At 41.3% G+C, this 11556-nt stretch overlaps 1 protein-coding gene across 2 annotated transcripts in view; it reads right to left on the bottom strand.

Annotated features, from left to right (window-relative positions):
- ncapg (non-SMC condensin I complex, subunit G) overlaps positions 1-10392 on the bottom strand; it is a 12248-nt gene extending 1856 nt beyond the window's left edge. Inside the window, exons 1-19 of one of the 2 annotated variants that reach the window (XM_046842718.1) lie at positions 10269-10392; positions 8140-8257; positions 7824-8033; positions 7510-7738; positions 7235-7380; positions 6044-6128; positions 5721-5913; positions 5463-5612; positions 5152-5292; positions 4772-4895; positions 4591-4680; positions 4246-4428; positions 3426-3479; positions 2820-2930; positions 2579-2698; positions 2210-2425; positions 1920-2101; positions 1667-1814; positions 1327-1497 (exon numbers count right to left, since the gene is read on the bottom strand). In XM_046842718.1, coding sequence (XP_046698674.1) covers positions 1327-1497; positions 1667-1814; positions 1920-2101; positions 2210-2425; positions 2579-2698; positions 2820-2930; positions 3426-3479; positions 4246-4428; positions 4591-4680; positions 4772-4895; positions 5152-5292; positions 5463-5612; positions 5721-5913; positions 6044-6128; positions 7235-7380; positions 7510-7738; positions 7824-8033; positions 8140-8247 — 2661 coding nt within the window. In that variant the 5' untranslated portion in view covers positions 8248-8257; positions 10269-10392. The remainder of the gene's footprint in view (positions 1-1326; positions 1498-1666; positions 1815-1919; positions 2102-2209; positions 2426-2578; positions 2699-2819; positions 2931-3425; positions 3480-4245; positions 4429-4590; positions 4681-4771; positions 4896-5151; positions 5293-5462; positions 5613-5720; positions 5914-6043; positions 6129-7234; positions 7381-7509; positions 7739-7823; positions 8034-8139; positions 8258-10268) is intronic. The other variant, XM_046842719.1, reaches the window with a different exon arrangement.
- Positions 10393-11556: the final 1164 nt, after the last annotated feature.

The raw sequence follows: 11556 nt of genomic DNA, 5'->3' as shown, positions 1-11556 counted from the left end.
TTCTATGGTAACCAACACTGCCTCAACTGATTGAGCAATAACCAGTGAAGTATGCAGGATCTTTTTTTTTTTTTTTTTTTAATATCTAAAACTTGTGTCAGAACAGAATCTTGTTTACAACTGGTTTGTTCCCCCTATCACCACACACATTTGTTTGTTTTTTTATAAATGTGATAAAGCGGATAAAGCACGCCTGCCTGCACTACAGCTCAAATCTAAATATCGCTTTGCTAAAAGCACAACAGAACCTTACAACTCAATAGGAGTGAAATATTCATAGCCTCAGTCAGAGCAGGTTTAAGTGTTTTTTTTTCTTTCTGTTTAGTGTGGAATATTTTGGGTGATTTTTTATATATAAAATATAATTAAATAGTAGCAGTAGGTCAGTAAAGCAATACTTCACTCAATTTAGGATTTTCACAACTTTTTTCAAACAAAAATGAGATATAAAAAAAAGATTTTACATTTGAAATGCCCCCTTATTAATCCTTACACAAAATGCTGCAAATTTCTGATATTTTGTTTAAATAAAGAGATTTTTTTTGTTTGGTTTAAAAATTTCAATGTTTCGAACAGTAAACAAAAGCCTGCAGTTTCTGCGACAGAAAAATCGGTTTTGTATATTAATAGCTTTTTAAGTGCGGACGGAGGTGACTGGAGCTTCTTACTGTTATATGCAGCATGATGTTTGTAGTGTTATTAGTGAATATCAACGTCTTTTAGTGTCTGCAGTCTTCTTTAAATCATGAACTGTTTTTGTTTTTGTTAGCTCTGAATGTAGACAGTGAGTCATGACATCTTTCTCTCTTTCTCTTCTTTTCTCTCGTTCATGACTTTCAGGTTCATATCTTAAACTCAATAAAGTTCTGGGACACCAGACTTTGCCAGGAATACGTCATTCTTCATCAAATCTTTAGCACAAAAATTTAACATCAGATGTCTTTAGATGCTGGAACATGACATTTTCCATTCACTTAAACTAATGTGTTATATTCAAGGGAAATGAGAGCTCGTATGTACAGCCGTACCTGCAGGGATGCGCGTGCGTGCGTTACCCGCAGTCATGCCCGTGTGTGTGTGTTACCTGCAGTGATGCACGTGTGTGTGTGTGTGTTACCTGCAGTGATGCACGTGTGTGTTACCTGCAGTGATGCACGTGTGTGTGTGTGTGTTACCTGCAGTGATGCACGTGTGTGTGTGTGTGTGTTACCTGCAGTGATGCACGTGTGTGTTACCTGCAGTGATGCACACGTGTGTGTGTGTTACCTGCAGGGATACGTGTGTGTGTGTGTGTGTGTTACCTGCAGGGATGAGTGTGTGTGTTACCTGCAGGATGTCATTAAGGAGCTGCTGCAGCTCGTCATTAGCAGGTCCCTGATCGGTGCTGATCTCTAAAGTGGCGAGGGTCTTGCAGTACAGACGCACCTCGGGAGCAGACGTGTCTCGCAGAATCTCGTTACACACTCGCACGGCCAGAGAGTCGTGCACACTCGCTCCCTGAAACCACACAGAGGGTAGAGAACATGCTCAGCCACTCTCCTCCGTCATGAGTTCAAATCCCAGCCACACCAGGCTGCTGGGACCCTGAGCAGGGCCCCCCCCTACTAACTGCTCAGTTCTAAGTGGTGTTTGCCAAATGCCATATAAATGATGTTGGAGTACGTACCTGGGGTCGATCACTGGAGCACGTGAGCTCTGTGAAGAGCTCGGCGACGTTGCTGGCGTCAATTTCGGAGAGAGGAGACGTGGCCGGGGCGTTGAATAACGTCCGCATGGTGGGAATGAAGCTCTCCTCTACGCACTCCTGATGAGCTCTGAAGGATAAAGAGAGAACAACGTAGAACCCTGAAAATCTCCCTGTTGCCCAGAACCCGACCCGCAGCACCACGCTAATACGAATCCGGTGTTTGTGTGGTTACCTGTGCGAGTGTGTGTAGAGCTGCAGGAACACTCCAATGCAGTGTCTCAGCCGCTGGTCCTCTTCAGTCAGTGGGTTATACCAGAGCAGAATGAGGCGAGTGAGCAGCTTCACGCTCACCATCCTGCCACAGTACAGCAGCTTGCACACACACTCCACCGTCTCGGTGCGCAGCTCACAGATCTATAAACATGGCTTATTTATGACTTTCATCTAACACAAGCCACTCATAGATTGTTACGCTACACTGTTTGCGTGCGCACACACACACACACACGCGCACACACACACCTCACTGTCCAAGAACTCAGCCAGCAGCTTTAGGATGCTTTGTATAGGATTGTCGTCCTCTTCAACTGGACAGTCTTCTTGTCCGTCACCACCATCTTGCCTGGTTTGCGGGGGGCCGGGGCTTTCACGCAGCATGTCCACGCCGTTCAAGAGCAGCTGATCGACCACTGCTCTAAGAGCGTTGATTCTGATCTTAGGCTCATCCAGCTGGGTGATCTTTAAATACACACACACACACACACACACACACACACACACACACACACACACACACACACACACACACACACACACACACACACACACACGGATTTGGCGTTCTGATTTTCTAAACAGGAAGGTGCACACCCATGTGTGAGTGTGTGTTACCTGCAGCAGGAGAACTAGGTGTGTCTTGGCGAGCTCTTTGCTGTGGAGAGCTGCAGTGCCCAAACACACTACAGCCAAGTTCCTCACTGCAGCGTTCGAGTTGGACACACAGGGCAATACCTACACACACACACACACACACACACACACACACACACACCTCTTATTACACACTAAAACTTACTTTTACAGTGTGTGTGTGTGTGTGTGTGTGTGTGTGTGTGTGTGTGTGTGTGTATACCAATGAGTCTAGGAGGCCATTGATGGTTGGACAGATGCCTCTGTGAATGTTCATCTGTTTCAGGGCCTCGGCGTACATCGTCAGACACTTCAGCAATGTCTCCGGGTCGTTCTGCGTGCACGTGCACACATAAAAATCAGTGTATTATTGGTAGTAAAGCGAGCGTAGCTTAGCGAGCACCAAAGCGTTGATTCACATGATTACTTATAGCTGGCATAATGGGCGCTAGCAAGCGGTCAGATCAGGCATGCAGATCAGCCACCCATCACATCCAGCTGCCAATTATTTCCTGATTTACTTTGGGGAGTCATCTATCGGCTGAGAAGTTTACCAGAAGTATGTGGACACCTAGCGATCATACCCATAAGTTCTTCATGAACGTTGTATTCATGAACGTTGTATTCCCCCCCCTGCCCCTAGTGGTGTCAGAAGCTGCTATGCTTCAAGGAAGCCTGGGTGCATCTGGTGTTGTTCAGAAAGGTCTAAATACGGCTGTGTGACGGGCAGCTGTCCACATACTTCTGGGCATATGGCGTACATTAAACTTAAAAAGCTTATTGTTAAGATTTAACGCAGGACTTATAGTTGGATCTACGTTCAATGTACCTTTATAAAGTTTGAAGATGAAATATTGGAGAGCTCTAGACCTGAAACCAAGAACTGACCACACACACACGTAAACAGACTTTAATCCTTGTTATTTTTTAAATAAGTAATAATAATAATCGCCATATTAGACGTAAAAACTAAGGGGTGTACCGATGCACGTACTCGTACCGAATGCAATGCTACCTACAATCTGAGTTTCCTCACAAACATATTAAGTTGCGACCTGCAAGTTTGTTTACTTTCCACCTCACACTTGAACGAATGCATGAATGAAGGATGGAAGGAATAAATTAATATATTTGAATGAATAATCTTGTGTTTCGTAAATAAAGACATTTGTTAAAGTATGCTTAAGTAAGTAGAACAGTTCAGGGGAGCACATCTTTAGAAAATCTAATATTACATGTAAAACACACACACTTTTTTTATTATTACCCAAATGGTGTGTAAAATATTTAATTGAATGTTTCCATTCATTTAATAAATTTAGTTTATGCCAACTTGACCGATTACTCAATCTAATCAATGTAATAAAGTGGATTAATTAAATTTAGTCTGTTTTATTCTGTACTTAAACCAAGCAGGCATTTTATTCAAAACTGTTTTTAAAATGCAAACTGTTCACTGATGTTAATAAGAATAATCTGCATTAATAAAAAAGAAAAAAAAAAAGAAAAATGACTGATGTTCTCCATTTCTGAACTGTGACTTTGACCCTGAAGAACGGAGCGTATCGATTTTGTGTGCCGTTAAACCCCTAGTGCACATGATTGTAAAACTATATTACAAAATGAGGACACTACAAACGTTCGAGTACCTTCTCTGCGTGCTGCTCTTTCACGGCCTCCGTGTGTGTGTTCTGCTCTGCCAACTGGTTCTTCAGCTCCTCCAGCTCGGTGATGGAGTTCTTCAACTCGGCAGCGCGGCTGAAATCCTGAGCGCTGATGCACTCTTCCAGCTGCTGCTTACACTCCATAATACACACCTTCACCTCCGCCAGCTGCAAACAGACAAAGAGAGAGAGGGAAATGACAGAAATTACCAGGGATGTACCAGAAAGGCATTTTGAGCTAAAAGCTGCATATTGGTAAGAAAAAGTGCATGGTAGACATCAGAGGCGTGTTTAATTACAGTACATCAAATTATTTGTGTAAAGACTCACTCGGACTTGTCGCTTGCGTTTTTCGTTCTGGTCCTCAGTTTCAGTGACGGGCACGATCGGCTCCCTCACGTCCGAGATGATCTCAGCTACCTGAGCATCACGACACAAAAACCTTCATTTATTTCTGAGGGTTTATTCAGTCTGACCGCGCACGCGCACACACACACACACACACACACACCATTGCGATGCGTTGCTGGTCATCATGGATAATCGTCATGAGTCTCTGCACCAGCTGACTGATCAGCGAGAGGGGTGTATTTGGCAGCACGAGCATCTCCTTCAAGACTGCGAGCACACGCTTTCTGGTAGGAAAAGTAGGAAATTGATTATGTTTTTCTCATTCATGTTCCTGTTCATATTAAATACACATGCTGTAGATCAGGGATGGGCAACTGGTGACCCGTGGTATCTTTAAATATGGCTCGCAGGACCACGTCAGCCTGCTCGAGTAAATTAATAATCTGGCCCCTGGTATAAACAAGAAAGGTTGAAGGTATGAAAGTTACCCATGCCAGTTGAAGATTTTTGTCTATTTCACGTTTATAACACGTGCATTACCTTCCTCCCTCTTCGGCAGTGTCCAAGCAGTCCACTAGCTGGATGAGCTGCTGCGTGATGAACTCCTTCATCATCACGGACTCCAGCTGAGTCAGATCAGATCGGTCATCTTCACACATGGCTGGAAGGGTCTTCATATAACTACACGCAAAGAACAGAATTCAACATAATGGAGCGCTTTTACAGTGTGTGTGTGTGTCTTTGTTTGTCTGTCTGTGTGTGTGTGTGTACACAAATATTCTTAAGGCATACTGGCACATGTTCTCATCTGTGGGAAGTGTGTATATAAGTATAAAGCTGTGTGTATTTACCTGTACAGGTACTCAGCAAACAGAGCCGGTTCGGGTAACAGTTTTTCCATTAGCTCCTCCCCCTCATCTCCTTTACTCTTCACAAACTCGCACAGCGCACGCCACAACAGCACGTTCTCACACGTCAGGGCATCTATTGGGATCAGCTTTCTATACACACACACACACACACACACACACACACACACACACACACTTAATACAGCGGTATATGATTGGAGCTATGGGAAACATTCCGTCACACTGAACAGCTCCCACCTTTCGTCCAGTTTAGCTGCATTCAGAAGCTCATCAGGGGTCGTCACTACAGAAAAGTGGGCGTGCAGGGCAGACACTGCGGTGTCGGCACAGTTCTCGACGTCCAGCCTGTGGAGTAGCTGCAGCACATCTCCCTGAAGGAGGCGCAGCCAGGAGGGAAGGAGCGTCTGCTTTACCACCTCCTTCACCGAGGCTGAACGAGCACATGAACATTTACTGCTACATAAGCGACATGGTGAACCAGTTCTACAGTGTCTATTCTCCAGCCCTATTTATGCATGAGCAAACACACACACACACACACACACACACACACTACTAACCTGCAGAGTCGTTGAGTCCTTGCTGCAGCAGGCTGACTCTCTGAGCGATGGACAAAGCTCGGATATGCACTTTCTCAGCAAGCACCTGAAACACACAACCAGACGTCCGTTTAGATCAGGATTGGAACAATACGCCAACAATGTGTGCAAACTAATACAGATATTTTTTATTACATTTTAGATTTAATGGTTAGTATAATTTTAATCGTTATGTTAATTAAACATAAATGTATGTAGTTTACGTGAATACTCTGAAAGACAGAATTTTCTTTTACATTATTGTGTGTGCAGGATTTATTCTCCTGCAAGATTTCTCTTCCAACAACGTATAAAGTTTCCTGTTAAAGGCAAACCGGCAGTTTTATAAACTGGAATGTTGCGACCCAGGTTCTAAGGCAGGAGTCGAAAAGTATTCGGTGTGGGATTTATGAGCTCCGCTGGGAAAATATCATTTTAAATATAAATCCTTAATAATGCTTCACAAGGAAATGGAGATGATACAAAGCTCAATATCTCCTCACTCAGGACTGTTTCTTCTCCAAAATGTGTCCATGTTACACACAGGGGTGTGCGACAAAAACAATCTACAAAACAAATGTATATAAATATTATTATTTTTTATTTTAACAATAACAATAATTGTGCTTTTATCTTAAGGACTATCGTGGATAAGTGACTCCTAAAGTTTCTTACATTCTTCATATTCTGTGTGCTGATCAGTTCACAGCAGTGAGAGATTAATCTTTCCAATAAGTTTAAATGGACTTTTACCTTTTATAGTCATTTTTTTACCTTTATAAATTTTTTTCTAAAAGTGAAAATCATCTTGAGTTAAATTCTTACATGTATTATTCTAACTGACTAATTAAGACTATTTAGCTTTTGGTATTTCATAAAATACTGATTACTAATTGTTAATATGACAAATTATATCATATTTTAATAGCAAATTGTATTATTTAAAAAAAGGCACTTTTCATGTGCTGCTGATTAAATGTATGAAACAAAAAAATGCACCCGAAATGCGCACGAGTCGAACCTACTGGACTTCTTCACGTAATGTATGCGTGCACACGTCATGTAGGCGTGTTCTTTTTGAGTTTTGAGATCTGCTTGATAATGTCAAACCGCAGATCGTTGAAACAAAAACGCCTCTTGTTGCACATACTGTGTTGAAATTGTGTGTGTTACCTGATAGGCCAATTTGCGGACTTTCTCTTTAACGTCTCGAGTACGTCTGTAGATTTTGGGCAGTGTGAGAGCGGAGGGGGCAATACAGGACAAGACGGCTCTCCGCACCTCAGGATTCGAGTCGTTCTCCAAAATCAGCATGTAGGCTTTAAAACACACACACACACACACACACACACACACACACACACACACACACACACACACTTATGGAAAAACTATAAAAACACTAAAAGTACCCTTATAACTTGCGGATGCTGTAAGGGTGTGTGTACCTTTGACCGTGGGGCAGTCAGGGTTCTCAGGGTCCTGCAGGCGGGCCATGGCGAGCGCAGCCTGTATCCTGACGTTGGGGTACTTATCAGTGACGCGTATCAACATGGCCTCGTGGATGCGGTCGCACAGCCCGTCGTCAATCTGCGCGTTCTCACTCAGGCTGCCCAGCAACTTGTTCACCAGCTGACACGCTCGGAAGCGCACCGCATGGCTGCTCACGCCGTGGCACTGCGACACACAGGGATCTTCGTTTCAGAGGCTGAAGCAGGTCTTAAAAGATTGATTGCAATTCTAGGGCCGAACTAGAAATTACCTCCAACAGGAAGTTGAAGAGGAAGTTCAGAAATGTATCCTCCTCTTCTTCCTCGTCTTCTTCCTCCTCGTCGGCAGGCGTCTCGAAGCTAGCGGCAAACTTCACCACAAAGTCAATGACGTGTTCCACCGCCGGCTCCCTGGTGTACACGATCATCGCATATTTAAGGCACCGCAGAAACTCCTCGTGGAACTCGGTTTTATCCTGTAACTACACACACACACACACACACACACACACACACAGAATTAAAATCTCACTCATTGTCACGATTAACAAAATCATGGGGAATGGTCAGAAAGAGAACACACTTTACCTTAGAATACATGTTCTGCAGACTGGCCACCAGCTTGGCCTTGTTGTTGTGTGCTTTCTGAGCACGCTGGAACGTTTCACGGATCTCCAGTTTAGAACCGGTCGTCATGGTGACACTCCTAAAACACACCAAAAAAAAAAACCCAATATATTCGTAGGGTTGCAAAATTCCGGGAATTTGCAAAACAGGAAACTTTCCATAGGAATTAACAAGGAAAAATATGGGATTTACAAAATTGCAGGTTGGTCTATAACAGGGAACTGAAATGTAGTTGGGTAAAAAAAATATTGCGGGATAATCTCGGGTTAAAACACCCAGATTTAATGCAATTTCAGTTCAATTTCTAGCTGTACATTCATCAATCACATGCACAGTGCACACTTACTGCAGTGATAGTGAGGCCACGCCCCCTACATGCAACGTCTATTCCTTCATAACACACATCATTTCTTAAACCCTTACACAAAATAATATTTATTTATATTATAATAGTTCACGTATATTTCATAAATATTAAATAAAACTCTGTTCAAAAACTAAATGTAAGCTAGCACTACTTTAAATTACCATTCTTTTTTTTTTTAAGACGTCTTATGCTCATCGCATTTATTTGATCGAAATACAGAACAAAACAAAAATGCTGTAAAACACATTAAGAAATATCTATAATTGTTCTCCTTACTATTAAATTTCTTTTTTTTATCTGCATTCGTTTGCATGCATTTCAGCTGATGACCAAACAAAACGTTTATATTTAGGTGTGTACATGATACAGTTTATAGACATTTCCCCAAATTTCTAACGAATTCTGATAAATTCCCATCAATTCCAAGTTTCCAACGTGGAATATTATCAAAATCCCCCAGATGAAGTTCCCACAGAAAGTTTCTGGAAATATGGGGGGAATTTTCCACCCCTTTGCAACCCTATATGTTCGTCATATCTGACTTCAAAATAGACAGTGGACCCAAAGTCTGAATGGAGATGCACAGGACCGGAGTTCTGGGATGGAAATCGAGGAAAAGCCGTCTGACATCTAAAAGTTCAAAGTGTAAGCAACCAGATTTTCCAGGAAAGACCTGGAGATGCACCCCAACAATGTGAAAAGGGTTCTGCATTCATGTATTAGGTGTGATCATACGGTGTTCCAGGAGATTACCCCTGACCCTCTTGTCAAAGTTTTCCGAACTTCCTGACACTCATTTTCTAATTTCGTTTCCAAGAGCCGTGTTGTCTTCATGTGATGATTAATACCACCATTCTCCCAAAGTTTCCTTTCCCTTTTTCTATATCTCTGCTGGTTTTTATACTCCGTTCAACACACGAGGTGGCATCAACAAGTTTTGGACACGTTCCACAAGCGGCAGGAACACTGGGAACGCTGTATTGCTGTGCAAGAGAACTGTTATGAAGGTGATGGTGTGTAAATGAAGTTCTTTCTTGTAAACAGAGACAGTCTTAACGATACCACCGTGTACACCTCTTAAAGCGTGTCAGTAATCGAGGCATTGCACTTACATGCAAACTTAAATATATATTTATATTTTACAACTTTATTTCTTCCTTTTTTAACTGAACTTCAGTTCCTTGAGGGTTTGATGTTGAAATGCTGGTGCAGTGTGAGAGATGCCAAACTGTGTTTTATATATAAAATAACAAAGCAGTTCCTTGTTTATACAAGCTTACACAAGATCAATAACACTATTAAATAAATATATGCATTTAGATATGCTTAATCACCGCTTATTGCTTCATCTCCAGACACGATTAGAGACCAGTGCGGAAAGGAATCGACTCAGTGTACCGAACCGAACTAGATGAGTCGATTCACTGAAAATATTCTCATTATTCAGCTGAAATATCCCCGAAACCATACACATGATAAATAAACTCACATTAAATGAATTTTTGTTTAATTTTGTAGCTCCTGCATGAATTTAATTAGGTATTTAACCAACAAAAACTAAAGTGCTGTTAGCAACACAGCTAACAGTTACACTACCGATGGGGGGAAATAAAAACACATAACGCGCCACCGCGAAAATAACCATTTTCTTTAAAACATTTACCCCTCAAAAACAATTAAATTAAATATATTATATAATAAAATAATACAAATTAACACGTACTTTGAGCGGCTTCTCCTCTACACAAGCTCTGTACCCAACCGCCAGTTTTTCAAATCCAAAATCTCGCGATTTTTCACCTCAAATCCGTTCCTGAGACGGGACTAGTTCTCGCGCATGCGCAAACAGCCATCGGTATCTCCGCCATATTGGACGGGGTTGGATTTAATTTAATCAGAAATAAAGAATAAAATGAAAGTGTCATTATATACATAAAAAATACTTTGATACTTAAAGTTATATATAATTAAAATAAAATATACTAATATATATATTTTACTAATAATTAGTACCGTATATTACTAATAATTAATAATGTTAGTAAATATTGCACACAAAAAAAATTGATCAGTTTGTGTAAAGTGATTAATTATTGTTGTTATTGTTATTAATATTGTTGTTGTTGTTGTTGGTAGTGGTGGTGGTGGTGGTGGTGGTGGTATTATTATTTATTAATAATAGACTATGTAAAAGTGTGTTTAAGTAGTTAAAGCACTGGACTTTGGTTCGGGAGGTCATAAATTCAAATCCCAGAACCTCCAAGCTGGGACAAGCTGCCAATGCTCGGCCCTTGAGGCCCTCGAGGCCCCAACCCTCAACTGCTGAGCTGTAAATCACTCTGGATGAGGAGTAAAGAGAACAGATTCTTAGGAGGTTGTTAAGGCATTGAACTCTGGATCGGAAGGTCACAAGTTCAAATCCCAGCACAACAGAGCTGCCACTGCTGATCAACTGCTCAGTTGTAAGTCATTCTGGATAAGATTAGGATAAGGATAATCAGTAAATTAGTTAACAAAATGTGTGTGTGTGTGTGTGTGTGTGTGTGTGTGTGTGTGTGTGTTTTAAGTTGTATTTGTCATATGTACAAATGTCAGTAACAGATTGTGCAATAAAATTCTTAAGTCAGGCTCCAGGCAAACTACAGCAATATTAAATATTAAACATTAAACAGAATAAAAATGGAGAAAAATGAGAGAAAAGTAATAATGAGGCATAAGAAGGTTTTAATTATTTACAAATTTATATGTTTGGTTAGCAAAGATACGTAGTGTAAAAATGTGTGTGTGTGTGTGTGTGTGTGTGTGTGTGTGTGTGGAGTTGGATAAATCCAGTAGGGGGCAGCAGAGGTATACAAATTCGTCTTTTACCTTTATTTCATCTCTCAGACAGCACATTTTATTTTCCATTAAATATTTACTATTGAAACATTTAAACTACATCCTACAGTCATATACACAACTGTATGTATTTAATAAACTCCAAAAAACTCCTCACATCCAAGTCAAATCTT

The sequence above is a fragment of the Silurus meridionalis genome, chromosome 28 (genome assembly GCF_014805685.1).
Source record: "Silurus meridionalis isolate SWU-2019-XX chromosome 28, ASM1480568v1, whole genome shotgun sequence".
NCBI lineage: Eukaryota > Metazoa > Chordata > Actinopteri > Siluriformes > Siluridae > Silurus > Silurus meridionalis.
The sequence above is the reverse complement of the archived record's forward strand: the minus strand, read 5'-3'. Positions and strand labels throughout refer to the sequence as shown.